We start from the raw sequence: 25,411 nt of genomic DNA, 5'->3' as shown, positions 1-25,411 counted from the left end.
GAAAAAAATATATATTATTGAAGCAGGAAGATAACAAGTGTGCAATAGGCAAATTATAATGTAGACATACAAAAATGTCTCAGGGTTCCCTTAGTTACTTTTTGCAGAGCTTCTGACAACAAACCATGGTGTATTAAATATTAGCTTAAAAATGTTACCATACAGTATGGCCCTTTTTTGTACAAATATAAATTAAAGGGAAAGCTTGCACTTGAAGACAAAATCATTATAGAACTCATCCTTCTTGCAATAATTCAGAAAATTGTGACAGAAACTGAAAGTTATTGAAGATACAATTACAACTGAACTTACAGTGCACATCCTTGTAGGTGACACAGCTATGGATGTCGTCCCCTCTGCTGTGTGCCTGGTCGTTTCTGAAGATGTATAGAGTGATGGTTGCGCAGGAGGCGTTGTTGCAACTGCACTCGTGTGATCAACTTTGTCCTCCTCAGTCGTTTGGACCGAGGTGGGCGCTGGGAGTGAAGCTGTAGTGGCAGTAGCAACAGTGGACCTCTGGGTGGAAATCAGTGTATCTGGAGGAGGCGTCACTGGTTGAGATGTGAGCGGTGACGCGTCAGTCTCTTTGGTTGTCAGGGTTTTCTCAGATGTAGCTGACTCTCTGGTGGGGACAGCTGTAGATACCGTGACGGTTGTTAGAGTAGGAACGGGTGCTGGAGCAGTTATGGTGGTCAGGCGAGAAACTGTTTCAGTTGTGTCGGCATGTTCAGTCAGGCTCACTGTAGTAACCAATTTGGTAGTAGGTGGCACTCCTAACGTGGTTGCTGTGCCAGGGCTTGGAGCGACTGTTGGTGGGCCCGGAATGGTGGATGTGATCGTCACTGCTGGAGGCCTTGTTGCTATGGTAACCCTTGCGGAGACTGGCCTGACAGTTGATCTCTGAATCGACGTGATTCTGGGAGTGACTCTTGTTGTCACGGGAACTCTGGGTGTCGTTCTGAGGGTGGTCGTCTGTGTGGTGGTGGTTGTAGTTGTTGTAGAGGGTGTAGCTCTTGCAGTGGACACCAGCCGGGTGGTGACTTTGTCCTGTGCAGTTGTTGGCCTTGGAGTTGTAGTGGAAGTGGTCGTGTACAGTTGAGACCAAGATGGAGGCGGCGTGGTTGTAGCTCCTGTTGACACCTCCACTCTGCCAGTCACTGGATGTGTTGTCCCTGTAATCGGCTGAACAATGACGGGTCTGAGAGTGGTGGTGTCAACATCTGGTGGAGCTTTTGTGGAGACAGTGGTGAGATGTGTCTCAGGAATACCAGGCACAGGTGAAGGAGGCAGTGTAACCAGTGTCCTGGTTGTAGCGACTGCAATTTCTGCAGTTGAGATTTCAGCAGAGGTTGTAGTTTTGGCAGTAGTAGCTGTAGCAGCAGCTGATGTCGAAGAGGTCAGAACTGGCTGTGATGTTTCAGGGAGGTGAGGCACTTCAGTAGTTCCAGTGGAAGAGATGACATGGACGACAGCTTCAGAAGTGACCTCTGGTGTAGTTTTCACTGTCGGGCTGTAGACCAGGGTGGTGGAGGTCTCCCAATGAGGAGGGCGCCATGGCTCAGAGGTCTTCTCAGTAGTTACGGGATGGGTGGAGCTCTCAGTTGTCGGTAAAAGTGGTACAGTAGTGGTATCTGTAAGAGACACAGGTGTGACAGGATGACCCGTGGACATAGTGGAGGTTTCTGGAACCTCTTGGGGTCTTGAGGTGGTTTTCTCTGTTGTTGGGGCGGCAGCAGACCAGGAAGTTCTCTCTGAATAGGTTGTGGAGTGGGAAACAGTAGTGCTGTCTGTGATCTCCAGAGGTGGAGGTACAGCCGTTGTTGTGGTAGCGACAAGTATTTCAGACAGAGTGGATTCATGTGTGGTCACTTTCTTTGTTGTTGTTCTCCAGTGTGTAGTAGCCGAGGTAGGAGCAGATGGTGAAGTTGTCGTCGGTACAACATGGAGTGGCTGTGAAGTTTGCAGCTCAGCAGCGGGTGTTGCAGAAGACGTCGGTTCAGTGGGAGTAACATGCAGAATCCTCTCTGTGGTAACAGGTGGTGTTGTTGTCTCTGGACTTACGTACGGTGTTGTTTTACTGGTGGTGAAAGGTGCAACTGGTGTGACTGATTCTGTGGTTGTAGCTGAAGTGACTACTGGCAGAGATACAGTTCCTGTTTCGATTGGTGGTGAGGTCAGGAGAGGCGAAGAGGTTGTGGAGGCTGTGCTTGGTAAACCAGGCGGGATAGGTGTAGTTGTTTTGGGGGGAAGATGCTCCACTGTTACAGTCTTTGTGCTGATGTCTGTGTACGCAGTGGTAGCTGTACTGGGAACAGTAACGCTGTCTGTGACTACGGATGTCTCTGAGACCGGAGCAGGAGTTGGACTAGAGGAGGTTACACTCGGAGTGACTGCTGCTGGATGCGTTATAGCCTCTGTGGTCTCTTTGGTTGGGTGAACAGCAGGAGGAGGGGTACTGATGGTGGTTGGCCCTTCGACTGAGCTTGTAGATGGTGCTGCGGTGGTGGATGTCTGCCCAGTCGTGGCAGTGGTGGTGAAGAGCAGCTGTGGAAGATCAGTGGGCTCGATGGTGGAGGTGAGCCAGAACAGAGCAGTGATGGCGAAGGGAGCGCCGGATGTCCTCGACGTGACAGGGTGCAATGGGCTCGTAGTTGAGCTCACGGCTCTTGTCGTCCGTGATGTCGTATCTGTTTCACTGGTGGGCAGGGCCTCTGTCACTCTGACAGTAGACAGCGGCTCCAACACCACTGGCCTCACAGTAGGGGGCGCTGTTGGAGGAGACGGGGGTCCTGCTGTCCTGGAAAGTTCAGGAGCTGCAGAAAGTGTGACTGGACTGGTCAACTCGTCAGGGGCAGGTGGTGCCTCGGACGAAGTTGTCTGTGTGATAAAGGCAGGAGTAGTGGTGGTGATTTTAGTGGTAGGACTAGTGTGTGAAGGAGTGGATGGTGTGGTGGTGGTGGTGGTGGAGGTGGCAGTGGTTTTGAGGGAGGTGGTGGAGGCAGCAGTGCTCGTGGTGGTTGCAGGAGTGACAGCTACAGAGGTCAGCTGAGCAGTGGATGGTGTTACAGGCTGCACAGTAAGTGGGACCTTAATACCTGAAGACAAACAAAAGAAAATGTTTATTTATATATATATATATATATATATATATATATATATATATATATATATATATATATATATATATATATATATATATATATATATATATTTTATGTGTTGTCGGAACACAGACAGCTTTATGTTGGGGCTTATTTCACAGGTAGTTATAAATACTTTGGGTTAGCAGTGATGACTGCAGTAATGATTTGGCTGAATCTATAAATTCTATTGTAGATGACTCCTCTTTGGTTTTTGCACATTTCAGGGTTTAATCATTTTTTTTGTTTTCAGTATTATCTTTATAACTGATTTTGGATTGCTCTTTTAACTTTTTATGTTGATTTTGTTGCCAGTTCTCCAAATGGAAAGATGAGTACAACCTAAACAAGTGCATCGATCAAGGTTAAACCATTTAAATTATTACAAGTAATAGACTTAAATGAGGAACATGTATCGGAATGAACTGTGAACATTATATGCTCCAATGTGCTTTAGATTTTCTTTTTTCATAAACATAACACTTTGAGGAAACACAGGCGGGTAAATTCATTTACTGTACAAATGTGTGTGATAGATGTTAGTTAAGATGTTAAATAAGAACATTGTCACTTTTTTCTTGTTGCCACCATCTTTCAAAATAGTCCCTCCCCGTGTAACCCCAGGTCAAAAAGTCAATACCACCCAACATCCTGTTCAATTAATGGATCATTTTAAATCCAAAACACCACTGAACTCAATCAGGGGATACTTACAGTCTTCAACATAGACACAGCGACGAGTGACCTCATCCAGGACCATGTGTGGAGGGCAGACAGGGAGGCAGCCTTCCACTCTGTAGAGAGAGCAACACACATTCGTGAGATAAACACACAGCAGACAGCAAATAAAACGGTACAACTTCATCAGTTATCAAACCAAAGCAGGAAGATTTGATCGATACATGAAAATATCAAAAGGAAAAAAGTTTCAACTGGACAAACTGATTTGTGGTGAGAGTTCTTGAAAAGGTCAAAAGTCTCACTGTGGGATGGTGATGCAGGCTTCAGCTGACGGGTCGCTGCAGGTCTTGAAGCAGGGGACGACACAGGAATCGTACCTCCACTGACACCGAGGACCAGGTGGGGCATCTGGGCTCGGGCCTGATGAAAAACAGGGTATGCTTAATTACTACAAGCCCACGGGTTTGTTACATCTCAAAATTTGGCCTTGTTAAGGAAACAGAACAGATAATTTCAATATTTCATATCAGATTTAATTGTACTGTAGTTTAATGAGAATTATGACTCTATAGAGTATTTACCTATTGAGTAACAAAAAGAAGAGCTCGCTACTGTTGCTTTTTAAGAGATGACTAAGACAAGACAATGTGTCATTTTCTTTGTATTGTAAAAAAACCCACAGTCCAGTAGCATTTAACAACTTCAACAATGTCGTCCACAGGCTTGTATAGGCAATGGAGAGAGACTGGGAAGGTCTAATTTGCATAGAGCGTAGAGCCCTTTAAAGTTGTATCACCATTAATTAAAGATATTGAAAACAGTTTGGTTATATGGATTGGAAATATTCAGGATGTCATGTGTATCATTGTATACACACATCATATGATATCTTTGTGATCTTGGATCATAGTTGAAATCTAAAATTAAGTTTTGAGGTTCATCCAAACGACATGAGTGTGTCTTAATGGACCCATCTGTGGCTGCAGCAGGATCTAAAATGTTAAAATGACTGAATAAACCTTCTCCTACAGTATTGTTACAAAAGTAAGATCACTTTGATGTCTGTAAAAACATATCACATTACTAATCCAGACTAAGGCTTAAACTGATCCACAAATGTTTTCACAGAGAAGTAATGTGATGAATTTAGAGAGTCATCAGTGTAAAGTCTGGACTTCATCTCTCACTCTAAATGTGTGCAGCATTCACCGCTGTCAGCAGGAAATCCAATCTGCTATTGGCTCGTACACCTTTTCCATGAACTAACACAAATGCTGCTGTATTTTTAGCATCAGTGATTAGCCTGACTGCTCTCTCAGCAGAGTATGCAGGCAGAGGAGTCCCTAGTGTTGACCTTTGACCCCAGGGAGATGAGCTGATGTTTGACTGAACCTGGAGCAAAGCTGAATGCTCACTGTTTGTTGAGTGATCTTGGAAATATATACAACCCCAGAAAACAATGCAGATTACAGAGGGAAGTTTATCCACCTTAGCCAAACCCATGACGTGTAAGACTGAAATGAGGTCCAGTGAATCTCCGCAAAGTTCTGCTGGAATTTCTAACTTGACAGTTTCTACTGAGGCTGAAAAAGTTCAATAGCTTTAGAATTTAAATTCATTATATTTGTCTTCAATCTTTTACATTGCTGAATTAGATTTTTAGTCCCTGTTGTCATGGCAGCACAATTTTTCTTTCACATTCACTTTTGGAAAAAAATGTGACTGAACCCACAGTTATCTCTGACTTTCAGTTAGTGGTGTGTGTGATGTGTTTGCTGCTGACATGTTGGTCATGTCAGTGGTGCTGACCTGTCAGTCTGAACAGCGTGGCCTTGCGGAAGCTGTCAGTGTGTCGGTATTTGAGCAGGTGGAGGCGGGGCAGCGTGGCGTGCAGGAAGAAGCCAGGTTTTGCATGGGACTCCAGGGAGTCGTAGCCAGGGATCCAGGTGTTCCTGTGCAGGACAAAGGTGGCTCCATCCCAGAATGCCATGCTGTCCTCCCACTTGGCCAGCCTCACCTGGCCACTGGGGCTCGCGAACAGGAAATAGTTTGGTCTCTCGGCTGCCTCGAAAGAAACCCTCGATGTGTCTGTGTAGATGAAAACAAAGTGAGACTTTATTATGGGAAAACCACAGAATTAGGGTTGAATATGTAGGCAACCCTGAAACTACACGTCTTTTTTTACAGTAGAATCCTATACAGATTTCTCTGAGGAAACAAGCGAATATATTTCTGCTCCATTTTTGGTCTTGACCAACTCCTGAGAAAAACATTGACTTATTTAGCTGCTGAATGCTCCACTATGTTCACCAGCTACTCGCTCACTCTGACATTTGTTGCTGAGCAGGAGTTGTACAGGATTTAAGAAAAAAAATATAAGAGAAACAGTGAAGTTTCAAGCTATAAAACCGTCAGCTGAAAAGTGATGATAAAATAGCTTCATGGAATTTGCAATCAAGAAGTAATGACTCTATAGGTTTGTCTTTTAATTTACATTATTATTATTTTCCTTTTTTTCCATTATCAATATACACATATTGATGATGATGATGATGATGATTGATTAGTTATTCAAATAGCTTTCCCAACTCTTGTAGACCATGGTCCAATTATTTAAACTCTTTCCTTCACAACACCAGTCTGTTTCTTGTCACCAAACGTTTGTGAGATGGCCTGGATTAATGGCATGAATAGAAATGAATAGATCATCATCTTCATTAACTGAGGACCAAATTAGTAACAATTATTTTGTAAGGAAACCACAATGGAATAGTGTCCTAAAAGGGCCCAAAACATCTTGGAGGACTATCTTCTTAGAATAACTTAGAAAACATGGAAAAATAATACATACAAAAAAATATATATATATATATACAAATGTGTACTTAATCATGCTGAATGTGTCTGATAATGATCCAGAGTGCAGCAGTATTGCGCTCACATGCAGTAAACAGTGAGACCAGCTTGTTCCAGTCTTGGCTTGCTGACCAGCCTGCAGCTCAGGTTGCCATATTAGCATTTGGCAATCTGATCTCTGAACTCCTCTCCTGCTTCAAGTCAATGCAAGTCCGTCTCCTCCATCTGTGTTTTCATTAGGACACCCAAATCATTGCAAACACTGTTGAATGCAGAGATAACAGTGGAAGAGGAGATCGTTGACTGACTGGCATTCAGTCCGATGGGAGAGAGTTGAAATTCTTCGATTGTAAGATTAGCTGAAAGAGGATGAACGGGGACTTTGAAGACAGGATTGACATTTAGATCATTTCCCTATAAACGTGCCACAGTTCAATGTCCCCAGAAATTAATGAATGGACTAAAGTTTTTGTTCCTGTGTTGTTGGTAGCTGTCAAAACAGACACCATCAAGTTGTAGCACCAACAATAATATCACTTCTAAAATGCTCGGGGCACAAGAGTTGTCTGTTTTTACCTTTAATGTTGACTGACTTCACCATATAAAACCACAAGTCACACCAGTTTCTCTCATTAAGCATTTAAGTGTCTTTCAGCTCATGTTGCTCCACCTCAAAACTTTATTGTTCGGTTTCACTCTCACTACCTTCATTAACATTACTCCCCGTGGTCACAAAGGTAGTAACTTACCGTGTGGTCGGGCTTTGCTGAGGCCCGGCGTCATCATGAACTGTGACAGAACTCCTGGGGTGGCAATGGCACTGTGGTTGGCCCGCTGCAGGAACACAGAGCCACTGGAACTGCTGGCTGCCAACAGTGTGGTCCGATCCCTGAAGGTGATCAGCCTGAAGGGACCTTTACCCAGAACTGCAGACAGGAGTCCATGTTAGGGCACCAGTGGTCATTGCCACAGAGCATTTGTGCAGCAAGTATGTGTTTGCATCTGTGTGTGTGTGTGTGATGTCATACCTTTGTTGTAATATTCACAATCATACGCTGCAGAGAGAAGCACAGAGACCATTAAAGGCAATGACATTGATAACAGAAATAGATGTCTTTTCAAGACTCATACAGTATTTTTCATAAAGACTATTTAAGCTGTAACTAATGGCTTTGCTCTTTTAAAACAGAGGTTTTACTTTCTCTAAAGTAGGTTTCTCGCTCCCTATGTTGTGACTTACGGCACAGAGACGGAGATCGCCAGTCGACAGGAACACCCTGGTGGCAGCAGCGTTGAGCGTATGCTGCCACGCTGGTGCAGAAACACTCACAGTCGCCTCCACGACTGCAACCACACGTGTCTGCCAAACAGTTCATGTAGAACCATGTAACATCCACCTGAATGTGAAGAATAACAACACTTTTAGACAATTCATGGAGAGTAGAAATTCACCATTGTTATGTGAGGATAAGGATAAGATTAAGGTTAAGAAAAACGAACAAAGTGCTGGGGTTGAGAAAAGAAACTGCCTGCATGCTCAAGTCATACACCACTAAACTATTTACCTTATCACCTATTTATTTTATTTTACACCTATCAGTCATAGGGAAGTGCTTGATACTCAAAAAAACACTCCAGGAGTCCAAACTGCAGGACAGAGGGCTGCTGTTGTACTGTCACTCACCACTGGGTGGCAGGCCTGGAAGACCTCACCGAGCAGGACGGCACACCGACGCTTCGCATAAGGCTCCCTGAGAGGACTGAGGCTGCAGGGGTGTCTGATATCAGGACTGTTCACACACTGAACACACAAACATACACAATGGTGTTAGATGACAACTTCTGTTTGAGGTTAAGTAGTAAGGTCTTGTTTATTGTAATTTGTTGAGGAAGTGTTTAGGACACCTGTCAAAATCGGTGATGAAGCAACAATGAGTCCCCACTTCCTGTTTTTTTTTTTCATTTTTCATTAACATTGTATACCACCATTCTGTGTTGGAACAAGCTGAACCTTTTTTTTTCTATCTTTAAAGTTACAATATTCCGCTGTAAAATGCACTTGACGATGGTACGAGTCACTTTTCACTCACCTCCGCTGCAGTCCAGCTGTTTCCAAACTCCTGTGGAGTCGGAGAGTCAATGTTGTCGGGGGTCCTCATCTCGTTCACCGTCTTCATGTCAAAGTTCCCACACAGGCCGCTTAGCTTTCCCTGGACACATCAACAACATCTCTTTAACACCTTAATTTTAATGCACTGAAATCCACTTAATATCATCATAACCTGAATGTGATGTCTTTTTCAAAGGTTCCACTCATATGACTATAGTTTACCAAAACGAGTGAACATCATTTTCTGTTATTCTCATTCTGATAAAGGAAAAAAAGGAGTGTGAATGAACAAGACAGAAGTGAACAATAGTCTCTGTCTATAGTAGCATTTTTGCATCACACCCTCTGACCACCAGTTGCACCACTGAGCGTATTGCTGCTGAAGACTCCTCCAGCTGGGGAGCAAGGAAGATACCATGTACCACATTTGAGTAAAATGTTGTAAACAATCCTAACTCAAGCACCACTCACCTGCCAGTTATGCATCTTTTAACAGTATTACATGGTCTTCAATAATAAATGAAGTTTGCTTTCTTGGCAAATGTAAAGAATTACCCAGCATGGACAAAAGTGCTCAGAAAGGAATATTTGGAGGCCTACAGTTAATAACACTCCTTCCCTTGATGACAAAGACACAATTAGGTCAAAAGCTCCCAAACAAAACTGCTTCCAAATTCAGGAATAAACTGTCAAGCTCAGCTTTACAACTTGAGGAGAAGCAGACAGAAAGTAACCAGGCTGAGGGTCCTTCTTAATATGAGCCAACAAATGTTTTAACTGTATATATTTCAAATTGTAATTGTTTCAAATTGCTTCAAATTGGATCATCAGCTAATAATGAAAGCTAAAATCAGGAGCCTACACACTCCACTGATTCAGAAAAAGGCACTGAACCTGCGACCTACCTGCCAGCGAGGTCCGACCTGGACGTGGACGGTGGTCTTACGGTCCCAGAGGACGGTGACGTCTTCCTCTGGGAAATGAACCACTGTGAAGTATCCAGCTGGCCAGATGAACATCCTCTGCTTCCTATCAATCACACTGGATGGATTCTGCAGGGGGCAGAGTCATTTAATTTTCTGAAGGACTTTATTGAAAAATGTATAAACTATTCTCCACATGCATTAGTCAGCACAATCTGTCAAAGTGTGAAAAGCGAAAATGAAGATATGCTAATGCTACATAATCCAACTCAAGGTGCAACAGCATATCATTCAGTTGCACATATTCGGTATTTTGGATACATGCTCATTTTATAATTAATTTTATGAAACTACCTGCTGGTGACCTGCATCATTCTTTACAAATATGGAAAATATACTTAAAATGATTCTTACTGGCTTCCCAGTGTCATCATCGAATGCTATGAAGGATCTTCCGATGTTGATGAGGAGAGATTTCCTGCAGATGACTCCGCTGTCTAAACAGTCAACATTCTCGGCTGCTACACTGAGCATCACATCAGAGCTGCTCTGTGGAGGAGAGAAAACACCATCACAGAAACCAAAGTAACAAAGTCTTCATAATGGAAAACTGCTTCTAATTTTAAACCTAAATGAACATATTTATTTTAATAATTCCATTAGTTACAGTGTGTTCATTCTATTTACTAATTTACTCCTTTATCTCAAACCACAGTTTTGTTCCTCTTGTTATAAATCAATATTTCCAGTACCTTTACAAGATAGACTTTGCATGCACCAACGTAGTCAAACAGCAGCCCATCAAATGTCCTGTAGTGGCGATCACCGTAAGCCATGCACATTGACGGACACGGATGAAACACACACTGGAACGTCCCGTGCTGGCAAACACTACAAAGACAGCAAAGCTTCAGTGATTCAGCATCAACTTGTTCCCACTTAGTGCAAGGACATTTTTTTCATCTCTAATGGCCTCCTTTTGTCAAAAGCCTCGGGTTTGCTGCAGGCAGAAAAGTGGCCGGTGAATTGTCAAAAGGCTGAATCACCGCTCATTGCGCTATTAGGCTGTCATCTACATCTTCTTCCCTGGCCATGGCCTGAAGAAGAAATGGAAGGATGGGAGAATGACTGAGATCACTGGGAGAGTGTTTCCTTTCACCAGCCATGAACACTCTGAAGCTGAGGGAATCAAAGAGTCATACAAGGGCCTGCTCTGTTTTCCTGGCCTTTTTCTGTCCTGTGATAACTGAGAATTATGGATATCAGGTGGCCACTTGTGCTGCTCTGACAGTCTCAGGACTCAGCGCTTTCAGGCTGAATCTGACTTTGAAAAATTAGCGGCTTTGTTGGAGATTTGTCTTAAATTTGACAGATATTGTTGGCAGATGATTGGTGAGGGTAATACAAATTTGTGCACCATGACAAAATGGATGAAGACCCACTGAGGGCAGGAATAGAAAAACGGTTCATAAGAATCATATGGGAACACCAGACATTATGTGTCAATGAACATCACTTTCTATAAAAGCCTGATCTGGTTTTATATTTGACTGGGACTCCAGAAATACATGAACTCACCACTGATGGCAGGGGGAGGACACTCTGTCACCGGGGTAATACTCCTTCCCTTTCCATAGACAGGGGCAGGATGCAGGCTCAAAGCACTCGTCTCCATGTTTTAGCAAGCTACAGAGGCAAAAACAAAGTTGTTGAGGACAAACACTCTGATTGGGACTTGCTGGAATGTGTCCCTCAAAAACATCCACCACATTCCAGCTAACGGCATCTGTTCCACACTGTTTATTCTGCATTCCACAAGCGAATATGGCAAGAGAACATACAGATAATCTATTATAAAAATGTATTCCTCAGTTCCTCCAAGGCAGCAATCAAGTAAGAGAACCCTAGAATCATATTGATTACCAAAATTGTCGCAGACTTATTTTCTGTTGGTCATCTAATTGATTAATCAACTGATTCACGTTTATGGACTATGTCATCAGAGACCATAGTCTGTGTCCAGGCGACAGCGTTTGCTTTTTGTCGCCCTGAAGTCGATCTATTCCTAACAGTAACACTAAATAGTTTTAGGTAGCTGAAACCAAACACGACTTTATCATAGAGGTGGCAGAACATGAAACACTGATGTTGTTAGTAATTTTTGGAGAGGTCATAAGGGTTGTTCAGGAAGTCCTAATGACCTTTTATCATAATTTAGGTACAAGGAGGTTGTTGTAACATTTGCCACTAGTGATGGTGTTGCTCCTGAACATCGTAATTAATGTTCCTGGACCATCATTTCAACGACAAGAGCGACAAAGCCTGCTTAGGAGCAGGCCGTTGTGGTTGAAAACATCAGATTGTGCTTGTTGAATCATCAACAGGCCAATAAAAGCGCTTCATACTCAGTACAGCCTAATTTGGAGCAATGTTGGTTATTATTCCTGAACTGAGGGCTAACAGGCTGCTATCATGTTATAGCATAATGATCTTTTGGAGCTCCTGTGTTCATCTCTAATCCAGATATGAAGACTGGTCTTTGCCAACAGAGCGACAGAGGCAGAGCCAAAGCAGGTTGGCTTCCAGGGTGGATCGATGCCAGGAAACAAGAGGGAGAGAGTTTCAGGGGTGGGCAACTGTGATGATGAAAAGCGCTAACACTCGTTAGCTACATGAGAAAACCAGACAATTAGGATTCTCAGAGATAGAGAGAGAAACAGTCTTTGTCCGGATGCCTCCATTTGCTTTCCACTCCGCGAGACGAAGCTGATAAGTATCTTGTAATATCCAGGGTTGAGCTATATCCACTGGCGAGGCTGCAGACAATGAAGTGACATGCTGAATGGTCCCGCCACAAACCTCAGGTTCATCTGAGTAGAGTTACACCGCAGATAAAACGGTGTTAACAGCTTCCTTTTCCCGGCCGCCAAGCCGCCGTATCAATTACTGTGATCAAAGATTCTAGAATCATTCATTCTCTCGACGTACTTGCACATGATGAATAAATCCGCATAAACACAAACCTCATTTTGAATTCAATTTTGTCAGACCACGTAAAAGTGACTGAGGAAGATACATTTGCATAGGGTGGCGACAGGCGAGCCAGGCGGTGCGATGGACCCACTGCAGTCTGTGATACTTGTTCAGGTTGTGCACTCATCTTGAGATCATGAGTTAATTATTATGTTATTGAGTTAATTATAATGTTATCTTGAGAGAACAAGACCTACTGAATGTGGACAGCTCCTTTTCCAAAGGCCATTGAGAGGTTATAGTCTAACGGAAAGCAACACCTATCTCTTTCATTAGCTGTAATTTCAATATCAAAACAACATTGGTTAATTCATGAGATTTACAGTCTGTTTTCTTGATATCTTGAGAAAATATTTTTTTGGCTGAGAAAATATTTGTTATTTTGTAATGACATAAATACCAAAAAAACAAATCAAATTTAACTTATCAAGGGTAAGCAGAGGAAATGATGTGTTTGACCCATGGCTGTTAAGGGCTTCAGTGCAAAGGTGTGTGTTTGTGTTCATGCTAACTGGCTAAAAGGAGGCATGGCAAAGGGAGGGGTCTGTCACAAAAAAAGGCACGTTACTTCCAGGTGCATTCAGATTTGCACAGCAGTTTGTGGAGAGCTTGGTCACGAGCCTTAGCACAGCTGACTTCATAAGAATAAAATAATTAAAGACATACTCACAAGTTTTGTTGTAGCACCTCATTATGGCCTTAAATCCCAAAAGCGCCAAGTGACTGGCTAACAACATCTTCGCTAGTTTGATGTCATTTTATGTATGTCTTTATTCTGTACTGTATCGATCTGTATTTGGTCATTACACTCTCCAAGATGATGCACAGTCTAACAACAGGTTGTTGTGGTTGTATGCATGTACGTACTGTAACCAGAACCAAGTTCTGGTATGCTGCGGTCTCCTGTGTTGCACCTGAAAGTCCAGGTTCATATGAGTTCAGCTGGGCTAATTGTCACAGAATGAGGAATGAATGAATGGTCTACATTTTGATCATAAACAAAGTGTGCCATTGTGAATGAAAACACAATGGATTCTCTTGTCAGCACCTCAGCTAATTATTTCCCATTAGAAGTTTTTTAAGTCCGGCTGCAGATGAATACCTTGCAGTTGACTTTGAGTTGGGATTTTTTTATTTTTTTTTTCCTGTTTTCACGATAATCATCTAAGTCTGGTATTAATATGACAGAGGGAACACCTGCTTATCATCTGCTGTCTGGTTTAAATAAAGGAAACCGAAGCCAGCAAGTTGAAGACATGTGCTCATGTGTAGCAGGCCAATAAAGCAATGGGTAAAAGGGCTTTATATTTTGTGGTATTTGACTGATCTTTGGCTCATGTTAATCCATGAGAAAAAGTACAAGGTGCTTGTTATGCTCCTCACACGTGAAGGGAAGTCGTTTTCTAAGGTTTCTTGTATACATTTTGAAGTCAAATACAAAGCAAAAGACAAAGTATGAGAGTGCTGCATTGTATCAAGAACAATGATGAGATAAGATCGAATGTCAAACAGTCAGTGAAGATCTTTCTCTAGTCAAAGTGTCTTCCCCAAAACTACTTAGTGCACCTTTAAGGCCCCAATGTCAACAATATCTTGGAAAGAAAATGATCATTCAGCTTTAATGGCACTAGCATAGCCCCACTAGCTGCAATAGTGGGATTCAACCCCACAATCCCTTGCTTCATTTCCTGGCAGCAGTAACCACAACCAAAGCTTTTACTCTTCCAACCATTTGTCATTAAACTTGCATCTCCCCATCTTGGCTCCTTGCTTCCCTTAAGTGTTAGCTAGCCATCACCTATAACTGATGATAACGAAGGAAAAAAAAGACACACAGCCAGACACCAACGTCTGTAGCTAGAAAACATAGAATAATGTAAAAGTTCTATAAATGGCAGGGTCTCTCATCGTGTCATCTTAAATAAATCCAACAAAAATGTTTCATGGTCGGTTACTATATGTGACAATTTTCCCAGCATCCTTAAATGCAAAATCTGAACTTGAGAGATAAGATAATCAACTTCATTCAGTTTTGGGCTGTAAATATTTGATATGATTCATACTCAAATTCTGTCACTATAAAAGCAATCCAACTATCCTAAAAACTGTGAGCATGTTACTAAAAGTCAGACTCCTGATTAAACGCATCACTGCAATTAATACAGCTGTCATCATGGAGCTGAATGAGATCTCTGTGTCTCCATATTTACCACAACATTAGTTCTCAAACTATCAGGTTCCAGGGAGTTATTCAACACTTGTACCATGACCAGCATTCTGGGACTGAGATTGCGTGTATGTGAGATTATAATCACCATAAAGGTCATCCTGCTCAAAGTGGCGAGTTGATATACAATGAATCACAGCGGGGAAGTCAACTGATGTGACGCAGGTTCAAAATGACTAACAGGTATCTCTGTTCATGTCTCACTTTTTTCTGTGTCGCTGTGTTCCATGACCACACACTGCGCTGCAACACACCAAAAATGCTGCTATTTTAAGACTAGGACTGAGTTGAGGAAGGGGTAATTATGGTGTACGAGTTTCACTTTAATAAACTGAGACTTACAGTTATCATTTGTGAGTTATGAGCATTTTCTGCTCTTTGTATATCTATTTTTCAGAAGATATATGTTTTTGTACAATAGCAGCATCTTGTAATCTCATGGACGGACAAGAAATTTGGCATGACACAGAAATGTTAATAACTAAGCTAAAACTTTATAAACTTTATAGTTATAGATAATAGACATACTGTAGACATATTTGCTTAATGGGCTATAAATTAAATTTGTTTCAATTTTTTTTACTGCAAAATCTAATGAACCCATCCATTTGGAAGTTATAAATTATTGTATTGTACAACAATTATTGTACAACAATTATTGTACTTGTTTATATATATGTGTGTGTGTGTGTGTGTGTGTGTGTGTGTGTGTGTGTGTGTGTGTGTGTGTGTGTGTGTGTGTGTGTGTGTGTATGTGTGTAAATGCCATTTGTAAGGGCACCATTGATTATTTTAGCAGCTCTCAAGCTGATATAATCCAATATGGCCATTGTGTCTTCATATGTATTTTTGTAAAATGATAACTCAAGTGTGTGACCTATCCAACAACTGCCAAACATAGGGCTTCTGTTGTCTGGTTTAGAGGGGCCATCAGTCAGCTATACAATCCGTGCAAAAGTGTCATAAGCTAGGATATGTTTAAACTGACCCCTGCCTGTGCATATTGTAATCAGGATGACTCTTGGTTGATGTCACAGAATGAAACCACTTAACCCTCCTTTTAGGCCGACAGCCAGAGGGGATTACAGGGATCAGATGACTGTAATCTACTCCATGATGTCTGTCCACCTCGTCTGCCAGTTGTAAGGACTTTTGTCTCCTACAGATGATCTAAGACTCGTCAAAAAATATGGCGTTTAGCGATAAAAAAATCCAACTGCAGTGTACCACAAAAAAAAGGTACATGGAGTTTTTTTAAAACCAAGTTCTTTGAATCTTAGCAGATCAACATGTGGCTCAGAAGTCTAGCTTGAACTAGTTCTGTATCCAACCTGAAGATTTTCAAGTGACTCCGCTCAACTTTCAAAATGTGTAATAACAAACAGAATAAACACTTTTGTCCTGAAGTCTTTGTTCAAGAGAAGAACAGAAAACAATATAAAAACATGAAAATGACGAGAAAATTTGGAAATTTTGGACGATTGAAAATGGCCCAAAAAGATTCCTTTCTTCAGTCAGTCCAAGAAAACTCTGTGCAACGCTACAGTTAAAATCACTCCAACATGCCTCCTTATATTAAAATAATTAAAGTGTACTGATGGGTAGCAGTGGTCCTGTTTGAAGAGGACACCCAGCCCCGTTAGGAGGAGGGTTGGAGGATTATTCCTGACTCATGGGACATTTTTAGAGTGTCTTTAACCAGCCTGCAGCTCAGGTCATGCCAATCCCAGCTTCAGTGACACAGTCAGTCTGGTACACTCAGAGCTTTAAATTTCACCAGACCTACACAGTCATTTCTTAACCTTTATTTACCAAGAAAAGGTCACACTTCTTGCCACATCAGACAGATTCAGCGTCATGCCTGCATACACATTCATACCTGACAAATGACCAAGAAGACTAACCACAGGGGGACATTTGGACGTTCTGTGACAACATCCTTACAGCGGCTGGGAGGATTCAAACCAACAATCTTTCAGGCACTATCACTTATGGGCATCAAATAAGTCGACAACATGGGCTTCTTTAATATTCAAATGAGTAAAACAATAGTCCATTGCATTTTATTTTCAAGATGCTTAAGCTTTATAATGGCAGGGCTGTAGTGTTGTGTGGACTGAAAATTATTTGAGCTTTAGTGTTGCCAGCAGCGATGCATATTCAAACGTTAAATTAGATTTTACTTGTCATACATTATGCAAGCAAAAACAGCAAATCAACAACATTCAGGTCTTTCGTAGTAGTATTGGCAGTCCTGAACCTCCAGACACAACTTTTCAATGACTTTTGTTGGAAGGCATCACTCACCCAGGAGGGCAGGTACATCCAGCCACGCAGGGCTCATGTGTCGAGCAGGTGAGGTTGAGCAGGTAGGACTCACAGGTGTGCTCGCAGGCCACACCCCTTCCAGACAGGAGGCCATCATCCCCCTCTGAGCAGTTCTGGTAGAGCTGACCAGCTGGACACAGCCTGTCTGTAAGAGGAGAAGAGGAAGGTGCTGCATTAATGAAGACTTCTGCTCAGCTCTCCTGACAAACAAACAACAATGAAAAACACATCCCATTCCTCCACAACAGTTTAAGGGTTTTTTTGTTTTTCTATTTTTAGCATTGTTTAGCATTTTTATGGTTGTGATCATTTCCATTATTTTGCCAAGACAGGTAGAGAGAGGGAGGATGAAGTTGTTAACTGGCAGGTTTAATGTACCTCTCTTTGTCACTATCACCTACTGAGCCAAAAAGAAATATAAGCAGACATAGCTTCATAATCCTTGTGTATTGAAACAAAGTAATATGACATGGAAAAAGCACTGGATCACTTCATATCAGCTTACAAATAACATGAATGAACTGAACAAAGTGTTTGATTAAAGTCACTTACCACTGTCTGCAGTTTGGGACACCAATTTACCATTCAGACAGAGTCTGCAAGGAAACACGGAAAAGACAGGACAATGATGATGATGATAGATGATGAAGATAATTCCAGAAACAAGATAGGAGGTTAGCACTTGAATAATGTAATGGATTATATCAACTAATTCTCATTGTTTACAACTGCTGTCTCTAACTGTTTGCTAACTGAATTGACTGAAGTTGGTAAAAAATATAAAAATGTTTCTTAAATCATCATTAGTCGCATGCAAATGATTTGAGGGGTTAAATGAGGATGACAGAGACGGAGGAGATGGTCTTACTGAACACCTGCTGACGTCATGATCACATCTCCCGGTTCATAATCTGCCCCGAGGAAACTGCAGGGACACTCGCTCCTGAAGGAAAACAAATACACACAAATACTGATTCAGATCACTTGGTGCAGTTATGTGAAAGATGCAACACTTCCCTGTTATGTACAACACAAGTATGAGAACACAGCTTTGATTAAGATGTCAAAAGGAACCTTCTAAAACCCAAATTACACATCAGGTTTACAGTGATGTAAACCAGACACTGTTCAGGTTGTTCACTGTTGTGGAAAGAATTATGTTAAAGACGGCTTTGTGCTACCTTAAACAGAGTATTACAGGTAAGTGGATAGGGGAGAGATAAGGGGGCTGTAGGAGGAGAAACGATCGCTCAAGGTGCCGAGTCCACGACCAAACCTCCTTCAAAAAACCTCATCTGTTGAGACTAAATTCAAATTACAAAAACATGAAATTACCGTCAGTCTGTGCTGCTGTAAATGTGTTTAGCGGAGGCTGAAAGCCCTGTAACATATAGGCCAGCGCCACACATCGGCCTCTGTACTACAAATTCTTTCTCACTGGTTATCAGATATCTGTGTCGTCCCCAGCCCGAGTGGGAATGAAAGAGGGGTTTCACGGTGAATTCCTTGATGTAACTCTATCACATGGTAAGTAAGGCACCGTGCTGCACTAGGATGTAAAAACCTGGGACATTTAAGAGGAATTAAGCTGCATGTCTTCTAGGGCAGAGCAGGCTGAAAGGGGGGAGCACAATTACTGAGGTCCTCTGGCTCTGTAACGTCTGCAGGAAAGATACAAGGCTTTCCACTTAAAGGCTGACCTAAACTTCAGAGCAGATACAAATATCACTTTGAGAGGATTTGTTTGGTGGAGTGACTCCAGACCGTTAGCCGTTTAAATGGCTTCACAGCCGAGCTGGAGCTGCTCTGATACACAACAAGAATTCCCTCCTGAACACTAAAATGACAGCAACGATATGTTAACTCAAAATACTGGGGAAAATACTTTAATGTTACATAAAAGTAGCTGTTGCAGTGGAAACTACTGTTTCTCTCCTTCTGTTACTGATTTGCCCAAAAATATCCATTTTTGTTTCCTTCATTTACTTCTGCTCAGAGACCCCGCCTCCTCAGTCCTACCTGTGCACACAGGTGTGTGTGCGGTGGTTGTAGAAGGATCCCAGAGGGCAGACGCAGCCCTCCTCACACTCCTCCCCACAGTGCTGCGGGACGGAGAGGGCGGAGCAACGGCGCTGGCAGGACGACACGCAGGTGCCATACTGCATGGTGGCGGGACAGTCGACCGCTGCAGAGAAAGACGGCATTAACAGAAAGACAGAGATTCGTATTTCCATGTTACGTCATAAATCTAGACATTGTCTCACAACAAGGAAATCTTTCAAAGTACTGGTCTAATGTCACAGCATCATCACGTTTATCCCTGAAACAACTGTTTTTGGCAGTGGAAAAACTGTTTTTTGTAGCACTTTCTCTTTCAGCTCTGCTTTTGGTCGGTATGCACTTCTGAGCTCTTTAATGTTCTCTAGCAAACTTCTAAATGCATCCTTTTGAGTCTGAGGAATTCGTTTTACATTGTTTTCTTAGTTTTAAAAGCGCAATCAAGCCATTAAGCATTGAACCGCTTAAGCAACGTCTGACTCAAATTAAGTCTGAGGTCTTTGTTTTTTAAAGGCATCTTTTTATTTTACGCATTCCTCTTGACAAAAACTGGCAACTGCATAACCCACAGTGTGACTCAATTGCCAACAGTCTGGTCTGAGATTCAGGTGTGTTATGCCAGTTGCAGCTAATGTAGTCTCAAGCTGCTCAGACAGAGATAAAGAGCTACAAAGGTCTGGCGGCTCACTTCTTTCTCCAAGAAAAAATATATTGCTCAAGTGACATCACTGAAGAAGGCAATTTATCAAAGATTACTGATTGTTGAGTCTCATCCCAAGGTGGTTACATAATGACGTTTTTAGGTGATTTATATCTCAGCCATGGTTAAAGATAAGCTCTCTGATTGTATGATAGTGCTCTCAAATCTGTGTGTATCAACAGGGAGCTGAGAAGAAAGTTTGGGACTTGGATTTGATATTGGGCACTATAACAAGAAGAGAAGAAAGATGAGTCAGAGATTGTAACATGGTCGGTCACTCAGATTTAAAGGATGGCAAGTTGTGGCTCCCTGTCTTCCTTCGTCACATTATCATATGTCTTTCATGCACAGGTAACAGTGAGGGGTGAATCAGAAATATGCTGAATACTCACCGCAGTCCGATATCTGCGATCGAAAGTCAATGATGACAGAGAATCTGCGGCAGTGGTGAGCGTAGTGGGCCAGCGCAGAGCAAAGGCAGGGCGTCCCGCACTTACAGGTGTCTGAGCGACACTGCTGATGGAAAGACGTCGGGCTGAGGTACTCGTGGCAGGCAGAGAACAGATCCTGGTTCAGTACGTCACACATCTCTGAGGCATAGGCCACTGAGGAGGGGAAGGAGCAGGTAGACAACACGTCACACACACAGAAACTTTGAAAAATGGCAGAAAGACCACTGAAACAGCAAAAAGCAAAAGGAAGAAGAGGAACTGACCGGCCTGCTGGTGTGTGTCACAGGGGTCGAGCTGAGGCATACTCAAGCTAGGTGAACACGCTGACGAGACCCGCCAGGCATTTCCAAACAGCTGAGGAGTGCTTTCTATCATACCTGACGGAGACCTGCAGAAAAACAAAACCAAACACAGATTCAGATTCACAAGCTTTGAAACGCTAGCTCATTTTGCTTATCATAAGGTGAAAGTGATGAGCCTGTTGAACCCGACTTTAACCGGGTAAAAGTGAGTTCTCTCATTGTTGCTGCAGGTTCTGTAACATGCTGATGGCTAGCATTACAACAACACAGCTAGCTTTACATAACCTGTAGCTATAGCTACAAAGATGGTAACTGATGCTGCTCATTGGTTTTAGTGCTGAGTGTAACAGTTGTACACAATCTGCTGTATAAAAACAGTTTTGACATGCTGATTGCAGTTACTAGCATATTGATATATGTTACTTCTTAGTGTTTTTAGTGTTAAAGGTGACCTATTATCTTTTTTATTCATTTGTTGGGGTTAGGGTTAGGGTTAGGGTTAGAAATTATAGAAAAGATTTTAAGAGGATTCAAAAACATTCATATTCAATGAGTTGACTTAAGAATCAAATTTTTCGATGCACTTTCATTGATATAGCGACACATAAAGCAACACTATCCTCTCACCTAACAGATAAAGAAACCCAAAAGGGCTGATCCTAGAGCAAGGCTTTCCATACGGAACCGCATCGCCGGTGTGCATTACAGAGAGGCTTCTTCCTCTTGGATGAGAGGGGGAACATCTTTGAGAAACTCAAGCAAGTCTGGTTGCCTTCATCTGGCACCTAGATATACCATGACCTGGATGACTGTGAGTCACCAATGTAAAGCAACAGTCTTTGACAAATTAAATACAGCGACAGATCAGCATGGCCACAAATTTAAAGACAAACAAAATGTTGTCCTAGCAGTCCTGTCTGCGGTCCCACCTTTGCCTCAGCCGCTCAGATGGACCTGGTGAACTTTGGAAATCAGTACAGCAGAGGGAAGGCGCTATCACTGTTTCTGACTTTATTGACTCACTGTGCTGATTGTTTGAGCCATTTTAAGGGCCAGTTTTTATTCATTATATCTGAAACAGCGGTTAACCAATAAAATGAAACTACTGCGGCTCTAAAGCTCATAAAACTAAAAACAAGAGTTGGTGCTTAGCATCAACGATGACGACAGAATATCAAACAGAGGATTCCGCGAGTCATCATTTTTGTATTTTCTGGAGAGCGTCAGGCAAGGAGAACACTTTCTAGTAGCATACGACCACTTGAGTCAGCGACTGTGATGTATATCCATTTACAGCTGTTAGACAACATCCGCCCTTTATGGTCAGCCATTACGATACGGCACAGTGGAGCCCCTATTCCACTAACAGTAAATTCCTTGTTGAAGTGGCGTGTCCAGTTGGGCGCTCATCTGGCCCGCCTAAAAGAGCTGATCAGAGAGCGAGGCTTTTGATGCCGAGCCGCCTGGCCAGTGTGCATTACAGAGGGAGAGTGTGAGAGAGAGAGCACTTCCCCATCACCTCCCTCTCTACCTCTGAAACAGGAGTATGCTCACTCTTTTTATCAGCGGAGGGGGGGTTAACGGGGGGCGCGGGAGGGGTCAAAGGTCAGCCGGCACACACTTACAGGAAGTCATCTTGAATGTTGCCGTTGAAGGTGCCGCACAGGCCCACTGTGTCATCCTTCCACAGCTCCTCAGCCTGCAGGTAGAGGCGAAACTCCTTCCAGCTGTACTGCAGACGCAGGCCGAATGCCGTCTTCACCTGGAGGAACATGGACGACAGCTCCTGGATGTGGAAGATGTCTGCGGAGGAGAACATTGACACTTTGTTTAAGTTAATGTGAGCCAATAAGCCCAATAAACCTCCACTGTTTACATCTATTTTCGCAACCAATGTTTTTTTTTGTTCCCTGTGCTATTGTGGTGCCTTGCTACATCTTTTGGCATATTTCTGCAATCTGTTCAGCACTTGGGACTTAGCAGGGCTCTGGGTACATCTCAAGTCTCTAATTTGATGCTCCCTCACTCCTCAGTCCTCGTGTGAACCTGAACTTGTCCCGGTTGCTCATGTGAAGGCTGTCCAAAAGCTCTTATATCTACTGTGAGGAGTAAAGAGTGAGGCGGGATGGCTAGTGTTGCCTCACATGACACTTCAGAGGAAAAGACATCTCTTTTCTATCAGACCACGTTTCTAGTTTCCTCTCTCTTTGCATGGTTTCCATGCATCCTTGGTAGAAACGTGGATGCAATTTCAGAGACTTTGGATACAGCCTATGTAAATCACTGTGTACTCATGCGCATGCACATGGTACAAACAAAGTGGTTTCTCTTTTAATCTTGCAGTGATGTAGTATACTCAATCCATCATCTGCTGTTGATTTCTCTTTTTATTAGTGCTAAATATGTGTGCAGAATTGTACCTTTATAAAGAAACCCAAAGAAAACCAAGTTTACTTTTTTGATCACTGAAGCATTTCCTGCTTTCAAGCTCAAGTAAAGCTCATGGAAATATTAGAGGGATGATATCACCATATCTGTTTGACCACTTAAGACATGTTTAACTAACAATTTATGGACCATAGTTATTAATTATTTGGCCAACTACTCAATTAATTGTTTAGTTAATAAAATAGCACAAAATAGCACAAAGAAAATTGCCCAGACACTTAGTGTAATGTCGTCGGACAAGGAAATCCTTCTTTATGCGCCATGTTGTGTTTTTGCACTTTGTAATTCAGTTGTACATGATGACTGATTGATTTGCAACAGAACACCAAGTGCTGTAAGTGTTACTGTTGTTTTTATCCCCGAAGGTACCAAAGATCAGATCATTCTCACAGTTCATCACAAAACAAACAAAAGCCTGTCGACTACATCAACAGAATGCAGCAGTCATGTAAACACTGGTGTGAAATGGGAGTAATACTCAGAGGGAAGGCATTTTGTGCAACACAATGCGAGAGCCAACCCAGTAAAGTATTGGGAAAATTTCTGTTCAATAGCAGAGCGGTCATTCAATCCCTCTCTGCCATGACCAGCAGAGTGCTGAAAGAAGCCAGACACTGGATGTGAACAATGTTGGAAGGTGATAAAAGATGTTACCATCAGAATACGGCAGGGAGATGCGGTACTGTCCGGCCATGAAGACCTCTCCGACGTGACTCAGTGTAATCTCCGTTCTTGGATCCTCGTCAATAACCAGGTTAACTGATTGGATGCAGGCCCCATCCAAATTCTATAATGGAGACCAGATAAAGCAGGTGATTACTATGCCATACAAGAGCAATTCAGATACATAACAGGGCACACAATGAAATAAAATAATGGGAAGAGAGAGAGAGAGAACAAGTCAAAGAAGAAAAGTGAAAAAAAAAAATGTAGTTTCTGTACTTAAGCACATCACCAATTAGTTTCTCTGCCACTCTGATATTTTTAGAGTAAAGAAGCCTGCACGCTGCTGACAGTAAGCGATCTGCCTCTATGAATCGTCTCTTTCATAAGTGGCAGAGCCCCATAGCCGAAAGGTTTTAGCAACCCCCTCCTCCTCCTACTCTTCCCATCATTCACCTCCTGTTTTCGCATAACCTTCTCTCTGTCCAAGTCCCCCACCCCTCCAGCGCCTCTCTTCACCTCCCTCCTCACTACAAAGCCGTCCACAGCTCTGTCAGTCAGGCCAGATAAGGTAATCCTGTTCAGTTGGCTGTTAGAGGTCTCAGGCCTCTGCTCCGATGAGTGGGACATCTTATATCTCGCCCCCTCCCCTCTGTCGCCCCCCCACCCCCCCCTCTGCTGAGCAGCTCACAGGCTGCTGGGAAATTGAAGGCTTGGAGAGAAGAAGCTCTCAGTCCTTTGTTGCTTTTTATCTTCATTATCTGCCACAATTTGATCGGGACGTTTCCTCAAGGCTTTCACTGCTCTGAGTCGCAGCTTGAACAAAAATGGACCTGGACTCAGCGAGGATTATTGAGCACTTAAATTATGATATGATCTACATGACAGACAAATTGCGTAAACCTGTAAGCCGAGACAGCAGAACAGTTTGACTGTGGGGGATAAAGCGGGAGAGGTGTGTGAGGGATGTCGACACGTTTGTTTCAAGAGAATGAGTCACAATTCAACAGGAAGGAATTTTTTTTAAAAACTACAAATAAAAACATAAAATTCAGATTGAACCTAACTCACCGCTCCACAGGGGGCGTTCTGGATGGTGACCGTGAACTTCCCTGAGCTTCGACTTTTGGCGAGGACGTACTGACACGTTGCGGGGAAGGTGAAGATCCGTCCGTCAAAGGATTGGAAATACATGTCACCGGTCACCGAGCACTCGCCTGCGGAGAGAGTGAGATCATTTTCACTTGCGTCCTTCGTTCAGTCCACAGTGTGGTATCTACAGGGCGGAAGACTTGCTCAAGAGTATTTCAGTGGCATGTCTTTCAAGGTCTCTCCATGTTGTCTGAAAAGTCAGATTCCTCTGGATAACTAGGGAGTTTTCTGTTCTTGTATCCTACCTAGACACTGTCTCTTTCCTCGCTTTGCTCACTAGAATGCTTCTTTTCCCCCATTCCTTACCAGGAATCTCTCTTTTTTTTCTTACACTTTCA

The 25,411-nt window shown here is 42.7% G+C and overlaps 1 protein-coding gene across 1 annotated transcript in view; it reads right to left on the bottom strand.

The window, feature by feature from the left end:
* otog (otogelin) overlaps positions 1 to 25,411 on the bottom strand; it is a 50,835-nt gene that overhangs the window by 12,939 nt on the left and 12,485 nt on the right. Inside the window, exons 15-36 of the mRNA XM_037096809.1 lie at positions 24,993 to 25,138; positions 23,913 to 24,045; positions 22,436 to 22,613; positions 20,772 to 20,896; positions 20,449 to 20,661; positions 19,318 to 19,483; positions 18,167 to 18,241; positions 17,851 to 17,894; positions 17,278 to 17,443; positions 11,289 to 11,396; positions 10,463 to 10,601; positions 10,125 to 10,259; positions 9,693 to 9,839; positions 8,768 to 8,887; positions 8,362 to 8,478; positions 7,918 to 8,074; positions 7,706 to 7,732; positions 7,427 to 7,603; positions 5,631 to 5,909; positions 4,124 to 4,241; positions 3,855 to 3,934; positions 313 to 3,095 (exon numbers count right to left, since the gene is read on the bottom strand). Coding sequence (XP_036952704.1) covers positions 313 to 3,095; positions 3,855 to 3,934; positions 4,124 to 4,241; positions 5,631 to 5,909; positions 7,427 to 7,603; positions 7,706 to 7,732; positions 7,918 to 8,074; positions 8,362 to 8,478; positions 8,768 to 8,887; positions 9,693 to 9,839; positions 10,125 to 10,259; positions 10,463 to 10,601; positions 11,289 to 11,396; positions 17,278 to 17,443; positions 17,851 to 17,894; positions 18,167 to 18,241; positions 19,318 to 19,483; positions 20,449 to 20,661; positions 20,772 to 20,896; positions 22,436 to 22,613; positions 23,913 to 24,045; positions 24,993 to 25,138 — 5,633 coding nt within the window. The remainder of the gene's footprint in view (positions 1 to 312; positions 3,096 to 3,854; positions 3,935 to 4,123; positions 4,242 to 5,630; positions 5,910 to 7,426; positions 7,604 to 7,705; positions 7,733 to 7,917; positions 8,075 to 8,361; positions 8,479 to 8,767; positions 8,888 to 9,692; positions 9,840 to 10,124; positions 10,260 to 10,462; positions 10,602 to 11,288; positions 11,397 to 17,277; positions 17,444 to 17,850; positions 17,895 to 18,166; positions 18,242 to 19,317; positions 19,484 to 20,448; positions 20,662 to 20,771; positions 20,897 to 22,435; positions 22,614 to 23,912; positions 24,046 to 24,992; positions 25,139 to 25,411) is intronic.

Source organism: Acanthopagrus latus, chromosome 4 (assembly GCF_904848185.1).
Source record: "Acanthopagrus latus isolate v.2019 chromosome 4, fAcaLat1.1, whole genome shotgun sequence".
Classification (NCBI taxonomy): Eukaryota; Metazoa; Chordata; class Actinopteri; order Spariformes; family Sparidae; genus Acanthopagrus; species Acanthopagrus latus.
This window is presented reverse-complemented; position numbering and strand designations above follow the sequence as displayed.